General features: G+C 48.0%; 2 protein-coding genes across 5 annotated transcripts in view; one reads left to right on the top strand and one right to left on the bottom strand.

Moving 5' to 3' along the window:
• Positions 1-8,463, top strand: part of GPR26 (G protein-coupled receptor 26) — a 78,660-nt gene extending 70,197 nt beyond the window's left edge. The window contains exon 3 of the mRNA XM_073884665.1: positions 8,270-8,463. Coding sequence (XP_073740766.1) covers positions 8,270-8,306 — 37 coding nt within the window. The 3' untranslated portion in view covers positions 8,307-8,463. The remainder of the gene's footprint in view (positions 1-8,269) is intronic.
• CPXM2 (carboxypeptidase X, M14 family member 2) overlaps positions 1-25,399 on the bottom strand; it is a 139,499-nt gene that overhangs the window by 9,612 nt on the left and 104,488 nt on the right. For all 4 annotated transcript variants that reach the window (XM_025880292.2, XM_073884660.1, XM_073884659.1 and 1 more), the window contains 5 exons: positions 18,073-18,161; positions 11,773-11,896; positions 10,356-10,552; positions 9,171-9,350; positions 3,583-3,880 (listed from right to left, as the gene is read on the bottom strand). In XM_025880292.2, the coding sequence (XP_025736077.1) occupies positions 3,583-3,880; positions 9,171-9,350; positions 10,356-10,552; positions 11,773-11,896; positions 18,073-18,161 (888 nt within the window). The remainder of the gene's footprint in view (positions 1-3,582; positions 3,881-9,170; positions 9,351-10,355; positions 10,553-11,772; positions 11,897-18,072; positions 18,162-25,399) is intronic.

Raw genomic sequence — 25,399 nt, 5'->3', positions numbered from 1 at the left:
TAACACCCTCCAGTTCCAACCACGTCGTTGCAAATGGCAAGCTCTCATTCCTTTTGATGGCTGCATAATATTCCATTGTGTATATATACCACCTCTTCTTTATCCATTCATCTGTCGATGGACATCTTGGCTCTTTCCACAGTTTGAGACCCTTAATTTAATTGCACCTGCAACGTCTATGGCCATACCACCCTGAACGCGCCCGATCTTGCCTCACTACACCGCAAAGACCCATTTTTCAGATAAGGTCACAGTCACAGGTTGCAGAGATTAGGAAGCAGATATATATTTTTTCAGGGGAGGGCACCATTCAACCCACTATAGCACCCAATATTTGCGAAGCGAAGAACTGAATGTTAGATGGGATAAAGTTCTTCCTGACATTTTTGTTTTGGGGCAACAGGGTGATTAGCAAGAACACAGTGCAGCTATGCTGTGCGTGACCACAGGAAGCACATGCCCGGCAGCAGCCCCTCTACGAGCCCCCCTTGGGTTCCGAGGGTCGGGGCTGAGAGAGCTGAGTGGGGTGTGCTGGGCTTCTCTGTAGTAACTGAGCAAAGGAGCAGGTGCTCCCGCACAACCAGCCTCGGTCCTCACCATGCATCTTCCCTCCTTCTTGCCTGCCTCGCCATCGTGCTCAGTGATGTACTGCTTAGTAGAAATGCCTGGTTAAAAATCATGGCTTTGCGAGGCAAGAGCAATTCCACATCAATCTGCTGCCGAATCGCTAACGTCATGGGCAAAATGGTACGAAACATAGAGCAGCCCTCTCTGGAGGATTCCAGATTTGAACCACTCACATGTCACCAGATGGGCCTTTGACCACGTTTGTGATAAGACAGAGGCAGAGAGCTACGGGATGGAAGGGGTGGGACCCTGTCATGTCAATGCGACATCCTTCACAGGGGCTTGGTGTGGCTGGAGAAGGTTGGTTAAAAGGCCACACCAACGCATCCACTTGAACCCGAAGGATGGAATTACAGGAGGGCACAGCGTGGCTGACAGACACCATGCCCACTAGTTAACACGGGCAGGACACAACAGAGAGGGTTGGATGCCTCTGTGCATATAACATTTTCATTATGCCCAGTCGTTCAGGCCTTGTTGATATGGAAATAAATCAGTGTTACACATGAAACTCTGGAGTGGGCCTGCCACCCTGCCTTGTGTCTTCAAAGCACTGCAAGTACCAGACGAACGGGGGAAATGCTGAGAAGCCAGGAGAAGAGTGGAAGAGCTTGAGCCAGGCTACCTTTGCCGCTAACTTCTGGCCCGGCAGCAAATGGCACGAGCCGAGAATACTTGGTGAAGAATGGTTTCGAAAGCATGACGTGTGGGCAAGGAACGGTGGCGTGACCCAGACAGGACCCCTCCCCCACGCCCCAGGTCCCAGCGGGATGGGCGAGATGTTCCTCTGTGCTCTCCTGGCCTAGAATCCTACTGTCTCGGCTCCCGCGTGGAGCACGGAGCTGTGCCTTCCCTAAGGCCCGGGTGCCCATCACCAGCTCAATGTGTGCTTCATCAAGGGGCAGAGGACGCAGGATGGCAGCCTGGGAACCAAGGGGGCCTGGCGTCACTCTGGGAGTTGAAACGCACACGCTACAAATGATGTGTGTTTTGAGCTTTCCTGAAGCCTGCTCTCCACAGCCCCATCTCCATTCACTAATCCCTGTCAGTCACTGCTAATGAGCGAGCAAGAACTGAACAAAAAGATGGAGCGGAGGGAAGGAAATTAGAAGTCACAGTTCATTAATCTACAGAGAGAGGAATCCGCACACTTCCTCACACCACCAGGAGGAAGAATGATTAAGAAGGCTCGAGCTGCCCCATGGCTCTGCCACAGAAGTCCCTGAAATAATGGAAAATATAATTGATAGGAAAAAATCAAGTGCTGCCTATGTGATTATGTGGCAGCCAACTTTTCAAAACACGACTATTGACCTGGCGCCGGCGAATCCAGCTGGGTCTATACCCGAGGTAGTTGCAAGCAGCCATGAAAAATAAACAGATCGTTCACATTAAGGCTGTTGCTGGTTTTCAGTGCTAGAACTGAAAAGCAAGAATGGTTTTGGGCCATTAGAAAATTCTCTTGATCGGCAGGGATTTGCTTTTTTTTTTTTTTTTTTGTGCAGGGCAAAACTATGATGGTAAATAAATAAAACACCTCTGCTGGGTAGGGAACCCAGAAGAAAATGGCAAGCTTTCTGTACATGTTAAAAGATGGCCACGGGAACAAATCTGTTCACTACTTTTTTAGTTTTCTTTTCCCAAGCACGGACACATACCTGATTCAGCACGTGAAGGCTGAATCTAGCAAAGGGAAATAATATGATGGTTAATTAGGGAAAAAGAGAGCAGGACGCGTGAATGTGAGCACATACTATGGGAAGAGGGGGAAGGCAGACAGGGGAGCGGGTCCCAGCCGTGTGCTTCTCTGGTAAGCTAGACGGAGAACACCTCACACCCGCCACCCACGTGAGCCTCACGACAGTCCCAAAGAGCTCACCATCTTCATCATTACCATCATGCCCATTTTGCAAATGGAAAATATGGAGTTCAGAGAGGTCGAGGAACTCCCCGGGGGTCATACAGCATCTGAGGGATGAACTGGAATGTGAATCTAGGTCTAGCTGACATGGAACGTTTTTCAAACTCATCGGTGGTTCGACAACCCTAACAAAGTCAAGAAAATAAGCAGTGAGCATCATGTTTGGGGTCTTGCCATCCCAAAGCTGAGGGACCTTAGGAAATGTGACACCCTCATCTCTCCTCGTCTGGGAGCTCTGGGCCGGCACGTCCCAGACGCAGCAAAGAAAGCTTAACCTGAAATGGGACCCCGGGGTCCTCTGTGGCTGCGATGAAGGAATTCCCGAAGTCCCTGCTGGTGGCCCCTCTGGTCCTGTGTGGATGCCAGGAGCAAAACCGTATACTCCCCGCATCGCACACAGGCGGGCTTCGACCAAACGCCCTGGTCCGCCTGGGAGGCCGGGCCACTGACCTCCAGCAGATGGGAGGTGTGTGAAACAGTGTTCACCACACATCGGGCCTCAGGACACACCCGCAGCTTGGAGTCACTTCACACCTGAGCGTGGGATCGATGCCCGGCCCTTCTGGGCACCTCCAGCATGGGACACCCGCATGATGGGCACGGCTCTGGGTAAAAACACCCAGCCCCAGCACCAACACACACATGCTCTCTGCCCCTCGGCTGGGTTTGTTTTTGGTCTGATACTTCCACGCAAGTCTACATTTACCCATCTCTAACCCTATAGAATCTGAATGGCTCGGTGCTGAGAGCAGGCCAAGCAGACGCAGCTCTGCCCCCTTTCTTGCTTAGAGAGATCCCTTCGGATCTCCAAGCCCTGGTGGTCTTGCTCATAAAACGGGGAGTAGCCACACACCCCAAGACTATTGGAAGGATGAAGGAGGAGTGTGCGCAGAGTGCTGGCACCCTGTCCAAGCCAGACTACAGTCGCTACTATCCCATGACAAATGATAAGGGACGGCTGGGTCCCTCCCTGTCCCAGCCGTCCACCGCCACATTTGGCTGCACAACGACAGCAAGGCCCCCCAGAGACTTACTTCCGGCGACAGTGTGCCAAGAGGCCCCATTGACGGTCCCGTCCTCTTTCTGGAAGTCCTCTGTGTGGCACACCCTCCGCCGGGCATCGGTCATGAGGCGGTGCGTGGAGGCGTAGGAGTAAGCCAGCCAGCGGAACACGTGGTCGTCGGGCGTGGGGCTGGGCTCCTGTGTCTTCCACAGGGACCGCACCATGTCGTAGGGGTACGCCACCACCAGCTCGCCGCCCTGAAGGTTGCCGCCCAGGACAAAGGGGATTTTTTCCATCCAGGCTATGACAGCCCTGGTCTCTACCGCCACCTGCAAACATGGCGAATTTAGGCAGGCTTCGAGAAATAAAAATCAGAAGGAAACTGCACTCTCGTCCTACTTTCCAAACAGGGGCGTAGTTGAAAGAGCCACCATTTTATGGAATACTTGTAGGAAAAATGTAGAATTTCAAAATCGGTCCGAGGAAAACTGGACTTTGTGCAAATCATGGATTAAAAAAAGAGAAATCTAGGGAAGTTTCTTTTTTGCAGGAATGTTCCAGTTAATGCCCAGAGGGAAAGACAGAGTTAGCGCATCAACACTATGGCAACTCCAGTGAATCAATGGGCCAGGCATGTTCATCCCTGGCTCCAGAGAGCACAGAGAAAGAGAGAAAACCAACAGAATGTGTCTCCCGAGGGAAGGACATACACCTCAAAGAAAAACATCAACCCGGAAAATGACCAAGCCTCTAATCTGGGGGCCGGCAGCCTTTTTCTGCAAAGGACCAGATGGGAAATACTTGAGGTTTTGAGGGCCCTGCAGTCTCTGTCCCAACTACCCAACTCTGTCCTAGTAGCTGGGGAAGCACCAGAGACAATATGCGAATGGTGTTCCAATAAAACACCACTTACACCAACAAACCTGGGTGGGAAGTAGCCCACCTACAGGTTGTAGCTTGCCGACCCTGTTCCGTGGAGCCCAGTCCATTCTACATCTCGTGCCAATTTACGGGAAACACAGAGGTAGAGGTTACATGACACGGTAGGTATATAGTTGGCAGCACCCAGACGGTGGAAAACGCGACAAGACGATCTAATCTAGTTGCTGACAACCTAGTTGTTACGAGATAAGCAACGAGCTGAACAACAGCAAAACTGCGAGGATAAAAGGCAGGAAGTGAAACAGGAGAAAGCTTCGGGTTAAAGGAGACTGGAAAGCCGGTGCACCGATCACAATGAGGGAGCTTTAGTTGGCTCCTGATTTAAACAGACCTGGGTGTCTCAGTCGGGTAAGCGGCCGACTCTTGATTTGGGCTCAGGTCGTGGTCTCATGGGTCGTGAGATCAAGTCCCACAAAGGGCTCCACGGTCAGTGGGGAGACTGCTTGAGATTCTCTCTCTCCCTCTGCCCCTCCGCCTCCCTCTCTCTCTAAAACAAATAAATAAATCTCAAAAAAGAGAGAGAGAATGGTAATAGGGCAAACGTGAACCCTGCCTGGATATTTCATAATACTAAGAAATAATTGATTTTGATATAATAATGGTAATTGTTCATGGTTTTAAAAGAGGCTCTGAACTTTTAGAGATACTTACTGAAATATTTGCAAATGAAATGACACCACCCCTGGGATTTGCCTCAGTAATTCTGGGAAGGAGGAGAAAGTGGGTGCAGATGTAGATGGACCGAGAACGGACAGGTGTTGAAGGTGAGATGGGCACACGGGGGGCCTGAAAGCTTTCGCTCCAATTCCATATGATTGGCATTTTTTTTTTTAATGATAAAAAGTTGAAAGAAAGAAAGAAAGAGAAAGAGTGGGAGGGAGGGAGGGAGGGAGGAAGGAACTCACAATGTTAGAAGCAAAAATTAGAAAGCCTGACATGGTCAATACTGATACGAATTCAATTATTTATCCTAAGTTACTGATTCCTATGAAGAGAATTTCAGCAGAAGAAAATTTGATAATGGAGAAGGAATAAACACTCGAAATGGCTTAGCTGTGCAGTACAGAAAGTTGATTGAGGAATGAAATTGACTTAGGATTAAGTTTTGTTTTTATTCCTAAACACATCAGGGGCCCTGGACGGGACTACTTGTTGTAGAACTTGGCTCATGACACAGTATCATCGCTGATCCATGCATGTCCTCTTCTCTATGTAGATACAATAAACACCCATAAACCCACCATCCATGCCCAAAACCAGATCTTACGGACAATTTCTGTGTAATATGTGGCTCCCCTGCCCCACCCTCCCGCTTCCCACTCGGAGGTAACCCCTGTAATCCTCAATGATATGATTCTCATTCTTTTTATTTTATCCTCTATGTGTGTGCTTAAAAATACATTATTTGGTTTTACTTGTTTTTGCTCTTTAAAAAAAGGGGGGTAACCATACTGATTGTTGTCTTCTGCAATTTTTTTCCTCTCCATTCATGTTTCCAAGGTGTATCTCTGCATTGTTGCCCAATTGCCCAAAGCTGTAGCTCAGTCTTTTCCACTTCGGTATGACAATGTCATCATTTATCTGTCCTTGTGATGGTGGGCAAACAGGTAATTTTCAATTTTTTGCTGGACTGAACAGCGTTGCTTTGAGCTTTCTTCTGGTATACGTGTGCTGAAATTTATCTTGCATAAATCGCCAGAAGTGGGACTGCAAAGTCATAGGAAATACACATATTCCACTTTACAAGATAATCAAATTATTTTCCAAAGTCACGGTGCTAATTTACACTTGCACCCACAATGCATGAGAGATCCACTGGCCCCACATCCTCTCCAACGCCCAACTACTGTCAGACTTCTTAATTTGCCAGCCAGTGGGTGTAAAATGTTCTCTTATTTGCATTCCTTAGTACTAGTAAGGCTGAACATATTTTCGTGTTTATTAACCATGTTTCCTCTTCCACAAATTGCCTCTTCATATTCTTATACCATTTTTCTATTGAGCCGTTTATACTTTTCTTATTTGTTCTTCTTTATGTATTTTAAAGGTCTCATTCTTTTCCAATTACCTATTTTGCAAATAATTTCTCTCGGTTTTTAGCTTCTCTGTTACAGTTTTTAAAATTTTTGATGAGCAAGCTTTCTTATTTTGAGGTAGTTGAGTTTATTAATCTTTTATTTTATGACTAATTGACTAATGTCTTTTAAAATAGCCTTCTTCACCGTGAAACTAGTTTTCCGTATTATAAAGACTCACTAAGAGCTTTTACTGGGAGTGATTATTAAATCTTATCAAATGATTCTTTCTACAGACAGATCCCTTCGTAATTTTCTTCTTGGTTTTCTATCATTTCATTGATTTATACTCTTATTTTTTTATCACAATCTTTATACATTTGGGGGGGGTTTCTTCTGTTATTCCTGTGCTAGTTTCTTTACCTATTTTTTAGCCTTTCTTCTTTGGAATATAATCACTGAAAGGTATAAAATTCCTGAAAGCACAGGAGTTTCTGTGGCCCTCTGCAAATTTTGATTTGTAACGTTTTCATTACTGTTGGGCTCCGATTATTTTTTAGTTGCCAGTACGGTCTTTCTCTTTGACTCATTTCTAGAAGTATTTTTTTTTTTTATTTTCTAAAGACGTGGTGATATTTTCATTAACCTTATTACTGTCTTTGGTTGAACTGTACGTTGGTGAGAGCATCATGGTCTGACTCGTATTCTCTGAAACTGGGTGAGATTTCCTTTACAGCCCAGAGCATTGTCAATTTTTGAAAACACTCCGGGGATTACGCAGGAGAATATATTATCATCTACCTAGTGGTTGTAGACTTCTTATAGATCACTATGTCAAGCCTGTTGACTGCTCTTCAAGTCTTTATCTTTGCTGACTGCTTATCTAATGTAACCACAATTGAAAAAGATATTTGCGGTGGCAGATCTGTGTAATTCCCCATATGTTTCCCAAAAACAAGCTCAGAAAGCTAAATTCAAGTCTTAAAGCAAAGACTGATATCCAAGGACTTTCTACGGCTATGAAGAATTCCTTATTTCTCATAGCCTCAGGGCCAAGAACGCTGGCAACCATATTCCAATTCTGGTCCAAGAGTTCCCAAATTATAACATAACTTGAATTCTCAGCTTTACCAGATGTCATTAGTACAATAGTCTGAAAGCAAAATGTGTGTGTGTGTGTGTGTGTGTGTGTGTGTGTAGGGGATTGTATAGGATGGAATTAGGAAATATGAGAGAGAATGCAGAAGACTCAGAGGCCCTGAACCCTCTACCCCCCCATAAGCTGCCCATGGGCACCCTAACCACACCACAGATACTGCCACTGTCTGTCTACATCACTTGACTGGTTGCTTCTTGAGGACCTGGATAAACCATCCTGCATATCCCTAAATGAGGCAACCATGCTGGCCTTCCTCCAATAAGTGGTACCCACCCATGCGGTGGGCTGGAGCCCCAAGGCAGAGCGGGGGAGTTGCCTTCTATCCATTCATCATGTCTTCCTTGATTCCTCAGGAACAGAAGCTCGTTATGTTTATTTTTGTTTTCTTGAGCTCGCAATGTGCTTGCCTAAAACATAGCATTTTCCGGCCTTCCCCGCAGTGGGTTGATAGCATGTTTTGACTAAATTCTGGCCAATGAGATTGAAGCGTAAGTATTATGGAGGAAATCTAGGAATGACTCTTAAAATTAACTGAATTATCTAAGAGGAGGATCTTTTTTCTTTTTGGTTTTCTTAACTCTTGTTTCCCTCTTCCTTCACAGAGATGACAGCTGGACCCACTGCCATCTTGGATTCTGAGAATGGAAGTCACATGCTAACATGGCAGAGGCAGAAAGACAGACAAATCATTGGTTCCTGATGCTCATGGGGCTTCTATCTGGCCGGGCTTCTATCATCTGCCTTTAGGGTCCTTCTATATATAAATAAATAAATAAATAAATAAATAAATAAATAAATAAACTTCTCCCTCATTAAGCTGTTGCCATTTTGGTTTTTCCATTGTTCCCACTGAACCTAACCCTAACTCATACAAGCAATCAAGACAGCCCTCCTGAAGGACATATACTACCAGAGGTCAGGGGTAAAGAGGTAGATGACTATGGGCAGGGGAGGCAATAAAAGGCACGCAAAATTTTGTGAAAATTCTTTCTCCAACATATATTCTTTGCAAAAGAAGACTGGAAAATTTGGGGGGAACATTTCTCATTCAATGCATTTTTTTTTTCTTTCCAAAGAAGCATGACATGTAATAATCCGTGGGGATTTATTAAAATAAAATTAAGATCTCTCAAGCAATCAATAAGGTCTAAGGACAATTTCATAGCAATTCCATAGCACTGCCAAAGCTGAGGGTAGTAAGGATAGTAATGACCACATAGAATTCAGGGGCAGGGTTTTTGGCTTTTGTTGTTGTTGTTGTTTTTAAAGCCCTGTGTGGTTGTAAAGAAATCTAATTCAACGATTTCTCTTTTATGAAGAATATCCACAAATGTAAACTTTAAAGGTAGTTATTATCTAGCACACTTCCCCACTTTAGGAGAAAACATGAAAGAAAAAAAAATAGTTTTGTCTTGTTCTTAAATGTCAGATCCTCCGCAAATACCAGCGGGTGTTAACTTTGGCCTTCCACTGCTCTGCAGATGACGGGGTATTTTTACTCACCGTGGCATTTTCAGACAGAAACCACTCAGGGATTGCAATATAGTGATTGGGAACTTTCCTTGGAATGTTCTGTCGGTCCTCTGCCTCCCAGAGCAGCGTGTTTAAGTCGGGAAAGTTGTTGTTGATGTCGATGCCATCGTGGGTCCAGCGCCCCAGGGACCAGCCACCCAGCTCCGAGCCCTGGGGGACAATTCCAAGCGTGAGGGACCCACAGGCTTCCAGACTTCTCTCACACAAGACGTCCCCGTCTCCACGCCCACCATCCCCACCTGGGTGTGTCTCTAAGCCTCAGGGCCCTCTGGCCCAAAGACAGCACCCAGAACACTGAAGCATCTTCTAGTACTACTTGGTGGGTGGTGGGTAATATCGCCAAATCACCCCAAGAGGGAATGCAGAGCCTCACCCCAGTCACATGGCAGTGTTCAAGAAGTATTAAAATTTCTTCTCCCCTACCCCCCACCCCCAGAGAGCTTCTAGACTGGTCAGATGAAACTCTGTGTAGGAAGGAATCCAAGAGTCCGGCATTGCAAAATCAACCACCACCGTGTTAACTTATTCTCCCTGCCACGCCCATGAGTCGGGCTTGCAAACCCCTGACCAACAGATCCTGCAAATCGGGCACTGAAAATCCCTAGCCAACTCTGTACCCATAAACACAACCACAATTCTGTATTATAAGGCATGCGTGTGATGGGTACCAAGCACAGTTTTCCACTTTATTCCCAGATAATACTAATAATAGCCTATACATAACTATAACCTACACAAACTCTACGTCATAATTAGAACATGAAATGTAAACAATATGTCAGAATAATAAAAACAACTCTTCTCGGAGTACTGAAAGAATTATAGGCAACAAGTGAATTGAAGGCCTGCCTTGATTATGTGCTCCATCAATGTTCAGTGTTATTTTTATTCTGTTCTGTTGTGATCACTGAAAATGCAACCAGTATTATTCCTTCATGTTCACTTTTTCCAGTTTGTTGGCATGTCTACCTCTCGGGTACCCACGATTCTCAATTCCTGCTTTGCATCTTTCACGAGCCCTGTGAGTTTCCCTGCCTCAGCAGAGAGACACTGAAAGGGAAGCCACTGATATGGAACAGAAATTGACTCGTGGCCCAGCGTGCTCTGCGGCTGGGGCCTACCGGCTGCCCTGACCAAGAGGAACAGCATCATTACCCCTTCATAGGCCTTCTCATAGCCATCGGGGTTGAGGGAGGGGAGGATGTGAATCCGGGTCTCCTCCACCAGGCGGACGATGCGCGCGTTGCGGGCCAAGTACTCTTGGCACAGGAACTGCATCAGCAACAAGGTCAGCTCTCGGCCCAGCACCTCGTTGCCGTGGGCCCCTGCGATGTAGTGGAACTCCGGCTCACCTTTACTCAAAGACGGGAAAAAATACAGGTTCATATCAATGCTTCTAGCAGGACAGCCCTTACCATTTAGGATTAAAAAACCTCTGAGTAATATCAACTTACAATTCTACCCTATCTCTTCTTTCAAAATGGCCCCCCAAATTATATCACTATACTTTTTTTTTTAATTCCCAAATAGGCATATAAGAAAATGTGTAGAAAACTCTTAGATGATACCAGCCCCTGAGTAATCATGTTTATTTTTATTTAACGAGAATGGAGAAAGTAACACAGTGCGTAGGGTTTAAAATTTACAAATGAAACACAAGCCCTAACAATGATTTTTCTCTTTTGGGAGGCAATCGTTCTTCTCAAAAGAAGGTCCTATTAAATCTTACAAGGACACAAAGATGGATAAATAGAAGCAGAAAACAGATCAGCAGGGGACATCAACACTGACACAATTTTGTAAGGGGGCTGGCTGCCTTTGAGGTTTTCCTCTTCTGAGCTCAGCTTTTCCAGTGTTGGGGCTTATCAGTGCCCAGCATGGGCTGACAATACTTCTTCTCTCACTGGCAAAGCTACTGCTTTTAAGGAAATGTGATTTTTACCTGCAGATCAAGCCCTTACCCTTTCAAAGAAACTCCTAAGAGGAACTCCTGAAATACTGACAAATTTGGAGTTGAATGAAGCAGACAAATCTCAGACTTAATCATCGGTGGATTTCTAAAGGACTCGTAGATTTACCAAAAAGAAAACCTGAGAAGCCCCTCTGACCTGGAGGAGAATCCAGGTTCCAGAGGGACTGAATGAGAAATGGCTGAAGATAGGAAATGCTCAAAAGTAGAATTAAATAAAAAAAAAAAAATAGGGGACCTCCCTCTAACTTAAGCCATTAATAACTTAAGTCCAGAACTTTCTTCTATAAAAGGATTCAGTCCTAACCAACTCTGGCCACTTTTTTCTTTGGTCAGTGTGACTGGCCTCAGACCTGGAGAATAGAATTAAATGTGGTTCATTTGGAGAAAAGGAAGGTATCTCTACCTTAAATAAGTCAACAGCCCATATCACAAGATAAGAGCGTCACGGAACCAAAACTGGCAGACTCTGTGTGAGAGAGTGGTGAGTGGACATCGCCTGGCCTGTTTCATGAACGTTCTCACAGAGGGGAGCCATCTCCTGGCTCTTTAAGAAGGCACAAGACATGGAGGGACAGGTGCCTCACAGAGGGGTAACCTCACCGACTTCATGCTCCCCAGGGTGGTCAGAGATCTCCACGGCATACAGCTTCAGGCCCTGGTGGCTCTTGCCAATGTTGTAAATTCTGGTGATGTTGGGGCACATTTCGTTCACAACCTTCATCAGCTGAAAAACAGAATGGAGTTAAGGCTCTAAGCAATGATGGTCGTGCTCTAAAAGGCACAGAGCTCCCAAGATAGCACCCCCTGGTCCCCTCCCACAGCCCCCCTGCATGCCCTCACCCTCCCCAAACACCAGGGCTATCCCCTCCACCTGGAATGTTCTCTTCGGGTTGTGAGTCTCACCTTCCTTGGCTGTGGGCTTACCTTTTTATTGTGGTTTCCTGTTTTATTTTTGTCTCCTCGCTAGACTACAGATGCTTTTTTTTTAAGATTATGTTTATTTATTTGACAGAGAGAGAGAGCACAAGCAGGGGGAGCTGCAGGCAGAGGGAGAAGCAAGCTCCCCGCTGAGCAAGGAGCCCGATGCGGGACTCAATCCCAGGACCCCGGAACCATGACCTGAGCCAAAGGCAGACGCTTCACCAACTGAGCCACCCACGCGCCCCAAGACTACAGATCTTTTAAGGGACAGATTGAGCCTTTGCTCTCCATAACCCTGCCTAAATAAATATTTATTACCAAATATCAATTTTTTCTCATAATTTAATGAGCATCTTTGGTGTGTCAGGCTGAGGGAAGACACGGCTTCCACCCTCCTGGAGCTTACGGTGCAAAACAGAGGGGAGTCATCTGATGACCCAGTTCACTGATGCTAAGTAAGGGGCTACAGGGAAGCCATGATAATGGCGCATCACGTGGTGAAAAGGTGGGGAAAGCAGGCTTTGATGAGGAAGTAAAAATCGATATGTGTTATTTCCTGAATTTTACATTTAAAGTTGAGCTCGTTAGACCGAGAGCTTCGGTCTGAAGGGATGAGATGAGCTGCCAAAGGAGGTAAGGAGGGCTCTGCTGGTCACAGGAGTACAGGCTGCCCTTGAGAGGAATCGGGGGGGGGGGCTGTTGGGGACTCTCGTCCACAACAGGGCAAAAGCAGAGGCCCGCCATCATTGGAGAGACAGCACGTGAGGGAACCACGGCTTCTACGCCCATCACCATGGGGACACATACATGCTGCAGGGTTGAAGTGGGACCACGTGCACAGCACCACATCTTCCCAAGGGACACAGTGTCACTAATAATGTCAACTATTGCATTAGCCACACATTCTATCTCTTCACTGATTTTCACTGTCATGACCTGCAGGTGAAGTAAGTAAGGCAGAGGTGATTGTCCCCATTCTACAGATATGGAGACTGAGGCTCGAGAACCATTAATGATTTGCCCAGGGTCACCCAGCTGGTACCAGGTGCTGTGGACTCAGGGCTCTTCTGCGTCCCTGAAGGTGCAGCAAAGCAATGAACACCAGCACATCTCTGCTGCCCGTTTTGTCAGCTGCACGCCATGACCATTCTGAAGATGGCCACAGCACAATCACCATCTGATTTAGGGTCCCACGTACCAGTCCCTGCAGACTGCAGTCATCCTCATCTACCACCATCAACCTCAGCAAATCCTGAGCAGCAGATGATCCACCGCCTTGGTTCAGATCAATGACTAGTTCTGCAGACACAGCCCCTCCAGTCATCCTTAAACTAGGCAACAAACACAACCATCCAGCACACAGCTTGGCTGTCACTTAATGCCTACCCTCCTCCTCCGTCCAATCAGCTGCAGGAGCAACATGCCACCTGTGTTTGAGATCAGGACCTTGACACTGGAGCACAAACTCCACCTTCCGTTGGATGCACACTTAGCCGTGGAGACACCGCTCGGTATGGGACAGCCTCAGCCGTGACTCACCAGTCACCTTTTTATAGCCCAGCCATCCTAGCGTTTTCCTCCCAGCCACATTCCCTCCATGTGCTGTGGTGTCATGAGCACCTTTACACATGAGAATGAGGACACAGGCATTTGAGGAATCTCCTTTCTGAAGGTTCTTTCCAGTTCTCTCTGCACAGAAAGAAAGAAGGAATTCTCCCTGAAATGCCAGGAAGGGTTTCCCCAGTGGCCACCAGCCCCATTAACGACCTAGCTGGTGACCCACCTTGCTTATTCCCGAAAAGAGTCAAAGATGTCTTATTGGAGTTGCAGTCTCGATGGTTAAAGTGACGGTAAAGACTAGAACTTCTTCCTGGCCTCAGAGCATGCATTCTCAGTGGGGGCGACATCACCCCCCAAGAGGCAAAAACTGGTTGTCTGGGGCTAAAGGTCTCACACATCACAGTGCTTTGTGGCCCTCCAAAGCTCAGCCCTACCCAACAAAAATCTTACTCGTTAATATTTAATATAATGCGCAGAGGATAATTAAGAAAGTGTCTAAAAAGCCTCCTGGGGGTGGGGTGGTGATAATGAAACCACGTTGAGATCGATCACCTAGAGAGCGTGTGGGTTTGCAGAGTCTGAGCCTCATTGAAACTCTGTTTCCTCATCCCTGAGATGGGAATACACTTTGCCAGCCTCGTATCTACTAAAACCTAGGCTCTGCTGCTTCCCTCCTCCTCTGCGGGAGAAACAGAGCCCTTTTCTCTAGCAATTCAGTTTCCAGCAATATACAGGAAGGGACTTCTGCATAAAGGATGCTACAATGACAGGCACATGGCACTTGCTGTGGTGGCTTCACCCTCTCCCCGGGGACACTAAGCCGGGAGATGTCCCAGTGCTCCAGGGCACAAGGCAACGGGCAAGAGCACACTCCATCTGCTCTCTGGGACGTTCTGCAGCATCACAATTTTCCACAAAAGCGTGGAAAATGGCTCGTGATCCAACATTAACTGAGGGAAGCAAGGCAAAATTATCACCATCCTCTCGTCAAAATCGAATGAATTCTGTGAATGTAGAGACTGAAACCCCGGACAGGAATGGGGGAAAATGCAAACGGCTGACTCTTGAGGGCAGTGGGCAGAGGGAAGATGGACCTTAGACTTCGGGTTTGCATTTGATGTTGACATAGTATTGCTTCTCCAATGAATTAAAGTGTTTTTGAAAAAGGGTGGAGGGAGAAGAGAAAAAGTCCCCTTCCACCAGCTTTATTCATTTGCCTGAGAAACAGGCACTGCATCTGGTCCCAGGAAGAAGGAATCCCAGAGAGCAGGAGGGGAGAATGGTGGTAGGGGGCACCCAGGGTTAAGGAGATGGGCGCGTCCGGGTCCGCTGGTGGGCTGCCCTGCCCTGGCTTCTTGCCACCATCACCCCCCCGCCCCCGGCAGGTGCCCCACAGCCTGGCGCCCCTGACCCGCCTTCGCTGCCCTGGAAATCAAAGTCAAATCATGAACCTTTTCCTCAAAACCACTTATTTTCTTCCCTTTGTGGATGGTACCCCACCCTCCTGGGAGGCATGCCAGACCCCCCTCTCTCTCTCCCAACTCGTTCCCACAGGAGACCCAGGACTAGCCAGTCCTCCTCAGAACTGCCTCTCTCTCATCCGTCTTCAGGCCTGGTGGCCCCTCTCCTGGGGACCACGGCCGTCCCCAACAGTCCACTCCCCACAAGCCTTCCAGACAGATCTCCCTAGAACACTGCTCTGCCACATAAAACCTCCTCTGATTCTCAGACGCTATTCAAAAGCCTCTCCCAGCACTCAAGCAAGCCTTCTCTCCCAGCAGACTGTTCCAGAAGCATGCCATTCTGCTCCTACTTCCACCCCTTTGCTCTTGCTGCCTGGGGTGCCCTCCCTTCTGTCTCCACCTGCCCAAGGCTGGCCAAAGGCCCCGGATCATAGCCGACCCCATGTGCATCCAAAGCCCATCCCAACCAGGCCAACCGGGCCGGTCACTTCTCCCTCCTATCCCCCAAAAATCTCCCCTGGAAGACCTCTGAAGTATGTATTTATCTAGTACACGTTACAGGTTTATGACAAAGTGACAGAGTCTCTGCTCTCATGGTCCCTAATGAAAGAGATGCATATAGACAAAGAGGTGACCCAGCAATCAGAAATGGTGACACATGCTGTGAAGGCTGGAGTGCTCCTGGAGGGGTGGCCTCACTCTGCCCCGCGACATCAATGATGCGAAACCTGCTCTTTGCCGTCTCCTCCCTTCCCATCCACCCGCCAGGGCCCCCCTGCAGGAGAACAGCACCTTCTAAGTCAGTGCTCGAGAAATATTTCCTGCACACATTCTCAGCATTTCCCATGCAACATGTTTTTCTATTTTCTCTTTTCTCTTCCTGCTCCGCTGCTGTTTCTCATTGTTTTGTTTGTTTGTTGGTTGGTTGGTTGGTTGGTTGGAAATGTCTCTCTCAATACTAGGATAAACTAACATTTTTTTTTTCTGAAGTAGAAAGATTTCTATAGTAACCCAGCAGACTCCATATGGGGAATTACTAAAAATGCTGGCTTCTTTTTCATCCCCAGGAGCCAGGAATCCAAATGGCAAATCACTTCCGGCTTGAACACCCTTCGGGATTGATAGATGCTCCCCTGAACAGTTTCCAGTTGAGGTCTGAGGAGCCCTGGGGTCACCCACCATCACCTGCAGGGGCTGCACTGGCCATTCCAAGTGTCTCCTTGGCTCTACATCACCAAGTGATGGTGAGCAGAGTTGCCCAGGAAAATGAAGTACACTCCACTAGTTCTCCTTTTCTGCAAGGACCCCGATTTTCTACACGGAACAACTATTTAAAGATACCAGCTACCCAGAGTCTCTGTGCAGTAGCTCATTTTAAATGCATTTAGATTCATTGCTTTTGACATTAATTGCACCAGCTGAGTGGATATTTGCCCAGTTTCTGGACTCGCAAAGATATCCCGAGATGTGCAGTAAGCAAAGCTGAATTAACCCACAAGTGCTCCGTGAAATGGAAGGGTGAGCTGAGCCATATGAGTGCCAGAGAATGCAGAGCAGCAGGGATGATTCACAGACCTCAGGTCCAGACACATTATCCTGATTTCTAAAGAGCACGACAGCAAGACAATTTCTCTAGCATGTTCCACCTCTAAGTCTAAGCTGACAGGTGTCTGGAAGCTCTGTGGGAGTGTCTCAGATTAAATGACATTGAGACAAACAGGGCTTATTGATTCCCTGGGATGAGGCGGAGAAGCCTCTGGGCTCAGTCTAATTGCTCCGACCTCAGGAATGTCTCCGGCACTTGGACTGGGCCTCTGGCTCCTTCTCTCGGCACCCATGAGCCCTTGCTTTGCGCCTTGCTAATTTGCTCTTGGTGAATCCTTGTTCTGTAAATGCATTCGTGGGGATATCTCTCCATTCTGTCTCTTCAAACAGATTCTCAGGTATCCAAGGATTTCTCATTTGTCAGTGTCCCCCAAGCATTCCAAGCACCGTGCTGGGGGCAAAGGCTGAACAGGATTTTATAGGCAAAGCACTCAGCACAGACACTGTTCTTTCAGCTTGTCCTCATAAATGGCTGGTCCCTTCTCCCCTTCGGGCCCAGTATGCAAACACTGTCCACGGCTCGGAATTACTTGGTTTCTGTAACTAAATCTGGGGACGATCTCGGCTGGGGTGGACTTTTGCTCCTAACGGCACTAAAATCCTAAGATCTATAAAGGTATCAGTCAGTAGTTCTGAAGCCTGGCCGTACGTTAGAAACGCAGGGAGAGCTTTTAAAAATTTAGACCTCCAGGCCCTCCTCCTAAGGATTCTGCTTTAAAAAGTGGCCTGAGGTGAGGTTCAAGTACAGATATTTTTCCAAATTTCCCCAGGTGATTCCGTGACATAACCAAGACGGACAATCAGAGAGTGAATAACAAGGGGTAGAGTTCTAGATTTCCTTGGTGACTGGGCTTCCCCATCAGTAAGGTCAGGAAATAGTCCCTGCCCTCCTGGGGTGGTTAGGAGGGCTGACCACACTGATGCAGGTAAACTGCTCAGGTAGTAAATTAACATAGGTCCTACATGAAGGCTTCCAGCTATTACTTTTATCGGTGGTGTTCTAGATCCTTTTTCTTCTTTAACTCTGCCTATGACTAACATCCTCAAGTCAGTTATCACTCAAACACACAGTGAATCTTAAGAACTATTATTAAATCAGAAAAGTCTGGGTCCAAATTCTGTTTCAACCATTTGCTGGATAGGGAGCCTTCCTCTGGTCACTGGAACCCCAGTGAGGCATTCTCAATGTAGAAACCACAAGCATTCAGTGTGGCTTCAGAAAACCAAAAGGACCATTCAGATTCCTATCTCAAACACACCATCCTAATTTCTAGAAAGAAAAACAAACAAAAAAAAAACTATGTTCTTCTGGGCACAGGATATAATGCTCTTTGAGAATTCTGGAGCTTACCTGGCGCATTTCCTTATAGTTGTGGTGCTTAAAATCCAGGTCATCAGTGGTGGTCATTTCGTTCCTTCGATGATAATAGTTATTTGGATCTAGGGATAGAAATACGGTTTTGAATTCACTCACATAAGTCGGTTACTTGTAAGGTCAGGAAACAGTCCCTGCCTTCCTGGGGTGGTTAGGAGGGCTGACCACGTTGCCTGATTCATGTGGAGACACAACCCAATCTCAAGCAAGCTTCTAACATATGCACAGAGGTGAGACAGCCAACTTTCGAGAAGCATCTCAGGAGTCAGAATTAGCCAGTGGTGGAGATGGACCTGGAGCCAGAATGCCTGGTTCAAATCTCCACTCTTCTACTTAAGTGCAGTGTGAACTTAGATAAGTCCCTGGAGCAGTCTCTGCCTTAGTTTCTTCACCCGGAAACAGGGAAGAAAGGTACTTCCCTCATTGGTTCTCGGTTGGTGTTAGTTGGAATAATCTTTGTGCCTGGCAAACTGTTGGCACTGAATGAATGAGTGAGTGAATGAATGAATCATTGAATGAATATCACAACTGTATACATAAATGGAAACTTCTGGAAGTATGGTGCACACTATTAGTTACTCATCCAGCATTCAGTCCACTTCCATCCTTCCTAACAGAAACCCTGTGTGGTTTGGGAATCACCCCAAAGCTTCCAGGAAACAGACCTCGCATCCCAGCCCAGGGAGCCAGCGTGACTGGTGGCAACCAGTCAGAGCCCAGCACACCCTGGCCACTCTTCCTGGTCCAGATGGGAGGGAGGCACAGAGGAGTGAGAATCTCTCCGGAGTAGAGGACAGAAAGAACCCCACCAACATCAGGAGCTACTTCCAATCACGTGACTTGTCAAATTCCCTTACTCACTAAGCCAGGGGGGCTGGGGTTTCTGTTGTTGGAGCCGGAGACCCCAACAGGCAGGATCAGGCTATATTAACACTGGTCACCTATGGGGACTGGGATTCAGGGGTCTGGGAGGAGAGGTCTGCTCTTGACTTGATTCTCTTCCCCACATAAACTGACCTTTTCCTTTAATACATGTAAGCCCTGTTGTTTATATAATTATGAGAACAAAGGACCCTCAGAATTAGGAGAAGAGAGGACCCTCAAAGGACAGGCTGGGGAAGAAGACTGAGGAGGAGTATAAAGGGGAAGAGCACTCAGTGAACCTGGAGGGCTTCCCCTGGACCTGGACGCAGGTCTTTCCCTGGCCGCAGCCAGCCCCATGGCATCTCCAACTGGACGAGGAAGACAGAAATCCTGGCCAGCTCCTGACCTAGAGAGAACGTACTGCTCTCGACAGGTGACTCTCCTAACCCAGACCCCTGTAGGCAAGGCTGAAGCCACAGCAGCTGTGGGTTTGATCCAAGAGGCTCGAAGGGGGAGTCCAGAGGCAGTGGCAGGGGTGGGTGACAGAGGGATGAGCGTTTGTTCCGAGTGGTATCAGGAGCCGCGGGTCCCGCTTTGTGCCACCAAAGGTGCTCCTCAGACCAGCACTCCAGCTGCCTGTAAACCCAGCCCAGACCTACTGAATCAGAACCCACAGTAAAAACAATCCCCGCTGACTCCACAGGCTCGGAAGTCTGAGGAGCACTCTGTTAAAGAACCAAGCACGCTGCCGGCAGGAACGAGGCCCTGGATGCACACTGCACACAGCTCCCGTCCACCGAGCCATGGCCATGACCGCCGTAACCGACCTTGCCAGGGTTCGCCTGCACTGGCTTCACCCTTGAGAACTGCGGCTCCATGCAATGCGCTGAAAATCACAGAGAGATCCAAACGCCAACAAACCAGATTTTAGTATCCACCAAAGTATTATTTGCCAGGAATACCATGAGAAACAAGGACTATCCCTGAAAGGGAGAAAGTAGGAGGGCAGGCTGCCATTTTGTCCAGGAAAGAGCAGAAGCCGATCAGGTTTTGCCCAGGACCCCCCCCCCCCAAACACATTTCAAGCACTTTCCTTCTGGGAGTGTGGGCTGGCCACAGGCAAGCTGCCTCCCCTTGGGTTTCCAAACCTGTATGTCTCAAAGCAAAGGTAAAGCATAGTTTTCACATTAATTTACACTTCGTTTACCCATATGATGTTTTCTAAGAGCTACTCAACACTCCCCAAGTCCAGGGGCCTCTTTCCAAAACTCTTTAAAGCCCCTTTGCCTTCAAACACAAGTTATGCCTTCAAGGTTCTTAAAAAGGATTGAAGAAAAACTCAGAACTCTAAGTACAAAGGAGCCCCACGTTTGGCAATGTTCTGCCTTCCTTAAGACTAGTCAATTTGCCTAAGGACAAGGGTACAAGTTTCAGAACTATCTCAAAACCACAGGTCAGTATTCTTCACAACTTCCCATCGCCCACATTTGGAGCAAATAATTCTTTATCAACTGATTCTGATTAGATGAAGTTTTACTGAGAACCTATTAAGAGCCTAGTACTGCAGGTAAAGAGATGAGCAAGAACCGAATCTGGTCCTCTTGGGGCCCAGAGTCTGCAATCCCAGTCAGTTAGTCAAACTACTGGCCCCTTCCTCTTTCTGTGGGCAAAAGACCCCCTTTTCCTGTGGGGAATCTATTCCAGATGTTTCAGATAAAATTGCCTTGCCTCGTATGCACAGTTAGGAGTATGTGACTGAGGTTCAGGCATGAAACAGCGTCCTCTACCCATAGTCACTGGCTCAGAGGTGATCCCAAGATCCTAGGATCCAAGCTGGGAATCAGATGACTTTCCTCCCAGAGAGAAGAGGAGAGTCTCCTTCCCCTGGAGTTGCTCAGATGGTGGAATGAGTTTGGGGTGTTGATCTCCCTGTCTGTGAGATGAACAAAAGGGGAGGCCTGACTCCCTGAGAAGACCGTGACATAGGAGACCTATTCTTGCCTGAAGCCAGAGTCAGAATCAGATCCACCCCTGGAATTTTCATTTATGTGAGCCAAAATCCCTCCCGCCATAAGCTAATTAGAATAGGGCTTCTGACATTTGAAACGTAAGTCCTGATTCAGTCTGTGAGGCCTTTATCCTCACAGATGGAGCTTGGGAGAATCAGTTTCCTGCTTCCCTTAGAGTGTGTGGTTTCACACGTCATATGTCCTGAACACCAGCCGATTCCTTCCGCAACACCTTAGTTACAGGGACAAACTCCCGACGGGGCGTGTAGAGCCTCAAACCATGCCCTTGACTTTTCTTCTCTTATTCAGCTATTTAAAATCCTGCTTTGCCTGAATTTGTCTACTGATTATGTACGCATTGTGGGGGCTGAATTATGTCCCCCCCCAAAAAGATATGTTGGAGTCCTAACCCATAGCACTTCCGGATGGGACTTTATTTGGAAAGAGGGTTTTTACAGAGGTCAGCAAGTTAAAATGAGGTCATTAGAGCAGGCCCTGACCCATTATGCCTGGTGTCTCTAGCAAGGGGGCGGGTGCAGACACAGAGGTAAGCATGCAGAGAAAAGGCTCTGTGGAGGTGAGGGCACAGATGGGGTGACGCATCTACAAGAGAGGGAAACCAAAGACTGCCAGAGGTGACCCCCCCAGAAGCCGGGGTAGAAAGAGGGAGCAGGTTCTCCCTCACAGCCTTCGAAGGAGCCAGCCCTGCTGACGCCTAGCTCTAGATAGAACTTCTGGCCTCGGGGCGCCTGGGTGGCTCAGTCGTTAAGCGTCTGCCTTCGGCTCAGGTCATGATCCCAGGGTCCTGGGATCGAGCCCCGCATCAGGCTCCCTGCTCTGCGGGAAGCCTGCTTCTCCCTCTCCCACTCCCCCTGCTTGTGTTCCTCTCTTGTTGTGTCTCTCTCTGTCAAATAAATAAATAAAAATCTTTAAAATTAAAAAAAAAAAAAAAAAAAAGAACTTCTGGCCTCCAGGACTCAGACAGTAACTTTCTATTATTCCAAACCACCCAGGTCTGGGCACTCTTTACGGCAGCCCTAGGAGACTGCTAGGAACCTGGGACATTCCTGCCTCCTCACTGCCATGGACACCCGCTCTTCCCATCCCCACACACACGCCAGCTCACTCCACGGGGCTCTTTTTAAAAGACAACAGTGATCATTCCAGATCAAACCGAATTCCTGGAAATCCGGGGTGGGGGGGATGGTATCAAGATTCTTGGACTGTTCTGCTTTGCTACTTGCTTGCTTTGGGGACCTTGCTTGATGGGAGCGGGCGTTCAGTGGGGACAGGAGAGGCTAGCTTTGCTGGAAAGGAGGCTCACATGCAATCAAGAATCACTGGGCTCACAATGCCTTTGACATTCCTATCCAGAGCAGGCGATCCATAGAGGCAGAGATTAGAGGTCACAGGGATGGCGGAGGGGGTCAGGAAGTGATGACTCGATGGGCCCCGGTGGGTGGGTTTATGGGTCCACGATGAAGTTCAGACACCAGACAGAGTCGGTGATTGCAACACCTTGTGAATACGCTAAATACCACTGACGGGTATCTTTAAAATGGTTCATTGGACGTTACACGAGTTTCACCTCATTTTTTTTTTTTTTAAAGGGCTGCCTGCCTCCTCTGCAGACGAGGAGGCCACCAGAGACACATCGCCAGAAAAGACAGTTGTCAAAAGTGCTGATGTTTCTACAGTTCCCCAATAATCAACATGGAGCAGCTGGACCAAGAAGAGAAACCACGAGTTTATCTAAGCTCAGTAAGGGCACACTGCCCTCAGTTGCAGGGAGAAGAGGCAGCACCCAGCAAGGCTGGATCCCCCTGAACTGAGAGGGGTTCCCTTGGGGTAAGGATGCCTGACACGCTTCCCTGGTTATACTGCGAGAGCTCTGGGGGCAGTGAAGGTGTCTGTCTTCTCCCAGAATCCCAGGGCCCTGCCTCAGAACGGGCACATCCTACGTGTCTGATGTATGAATGCAGGAGTGAGGAATGAATGAATGGGGTTATGGATGGACAGAGATCCCAATCAAGTTACTCAGGAAAGACTACTTACGAAAAAGTTAACACTTTCCGGGGCTGGGAGACCTCTGAGAAGGGGCCCACTTCGTGCTGCGATGCTATGCCCTATCACCAGGGTGGAACGAAGGCGGAAATGTAGGGCAGAGGGCGTCGTGAATGCCAGCCACATCCTTGGGGCTGAGAACAATTATGGGACATTATGCCATCGCTGGGTCTCTAGTGGACTAGTTTTCTAGGGCCGCCAGAACAAAGTATCACAAACTAAGCAGCTTAAAGCAAATGTACCCTCTCGCAGTTGTGCACGATAGGGGTCTGAAATCAAGGTGTGGGAGGAGCTGTGCACACTCAAGGTTCGAGGGGAGGAGCTTTCCTGGCCTCTTCCTAGCTTCTGGCAGTTGATGGCCACCCCTGGCTTTGTAGCCACATCACGCCAATCTCTGCCCCTGTCGTCATATGGCCTTCTCCCTCTGTCTCTCTGTTTTCTCTTCCTAGGGACACCAGTCACTGGATTTAGGGCCCACCCTCATCTTAGCTGATCACACCTGCCACCCTCTTTCCAAATAAGATAACATTCCGAGGTCCCCGATGGACAAGAATTGGTGGGGGTGGGGGACGCTATTCAACCCGATGCAGTCAGTCATGGCATGCCCCACAGAAAGGCCCACCGGGGCAGGACCGCCCGCCTTGCTGAACGGAGCTACTCTGGTATAGTAAGAGGGAGGCTTCTTGCTGTGTTCCTGAACCCAGGGCAGGAGGGAAATCTGTGGTTCCCCATGTGACCTGCTCTCTCATCCCCAAATCTGAGTCCTCTGCACAAGGGGGAGACATGAGAGGGAGGCACTCTGGTTTCTGGAAAAGTAGAGGTTTATCCCCATCAGCAGGTCCTGAGAGCAGCCACAGCCTGCAGGAAACACACAGAGGACAAAACAAAACCAGGAGGAGAAGAAAGGAGACATCTTCTCGCTCACCCTCCCACCATCCGTGCGGACTGATGACCTTAGAAATGAGTTAGCCACAGAACCAGTGGTCCAACCAAGGGCAGGAGAAGAAGAAAGAAGGCGAAAGTGGGGAGAATGTCATCTGTTCTGCAGTGACCATGTAAGGGCACTCAACAAATGGCTCTTGCTTCGCCTTCGGGGGGGGCCTGTGCATCAGCAACGGAAGGGCAGATGAACAGTGACAAGGAAGAAGGAGTGCAGCCCACGTGAATTCCAGGAGAGCAACAGAGTCCTTCTCGTGGAACTCATGGCTTTGAAAGGCAAAAGGCTCCATCAAGCCAGGATGGGACAAAGGAGGGGGAGGGAGTTCCTGGTCTCTATCTAAAAAAGAAATGAATTGCACTACTAGGTATTTACCCCAAAGATACAAATGTAGGGATCTGAAGGGGTACGTGCACCCCAATGTTTATAGCAGCAGTGTCCACAATAGCCAAACTGTGGAAAGAGCCAAGATGTCCCTCGACAGATGAATGGATAAAGAAGAGGTGGTATATATACACAATGGAATATTATGCAGCCATCAAAAGGAATGAGATCTTGCCATTTGCAATGACGTGGATGGAACTGGAGGGTGTTATGCTGAGTGAAATAAGTCAATCAGAGAAAGACATGTATCATATGACCTCACTGATATGAGGAATTCTTAATCTCAGGAAACAAACTGAGGGTTGCTGGAGTGGGGGTGAGGTGGGAGGGATGGGGTGGCTGGGTGACAGACATTGGGGAGGGTATGTGCTATGGTGAGCGCTGTGAATTGTGCAAGACTGTTGAATCACAGATCTGTACCTCTGAAACAAATAATGCAACATATTTTAAGAAAAAGAAAAAGAAGAAGATAGCAGGAGGGGAAGAATGAAGGGGGGAAATCGGAGGGGGAGATGAACCATGAGAGATGTTGGACTCTGAAAAACAAACTGAGGGTGCTAGAGGGGAGGGGGGATGGGTTGGCCTGGTGATGGGTATTAAGGAGGGCACATTCTGCGTGGAGCACTGGGTGTTATGCACAAACAATGACTCATGAAACACCATACTGAAAACTAATGATGTAAAAAAAAAAAAAAAGAAAGAAATGATAGGGCGCCTGGGTGACTCAGTTGGTTAAGCAGCTGCCTTCAGCTCAGGTCGTGATCCCGGGGTCCTGGGATCGAGTCCCACATCGGGCTCCCTGCTCGGCGGAGAGCCTGCTTCTCCCTCTCCCTCTGCCTGCCTCTCTGCTTACTTGTGCTCTCTCTCTCTCTCTCTCTCTGTCAAATAAATAAATAAAATCTTTAAAAATAAATAAATAAAAAAGAAATGATATTTCAATCCCACTCGCTCCCCTCCCCCAACCCAGAAGCCCAAGAGACAAGAAGTCAGAGGAAGACAGAGCCAGACAAGAAATGGGAGGCAGAGGAAAGAAGAGAACACAGTC

Source organism: Callorhinus ursinus, unplaced genomic scaffold (genome assembly GCF_003265705.2).
Source record: "Callorhinus ursinus isolate GAN/ISIS: 27379988/994484 unplaced genomic scaffold, GSC_fseal_2.0 scaffold58, whole genome shotgun sequence".
NCBI lineage: Eukaryota > Metazoa > Chordata > Mammalia > Carnivora > Otariidae > Callorhinus > Callorhinus ursinus.
The sequence above is the reverse complement of the archived record's forward strand: the minus strand, read 5'-3'. Positions and strand labels throughout refer to the sequence as shown.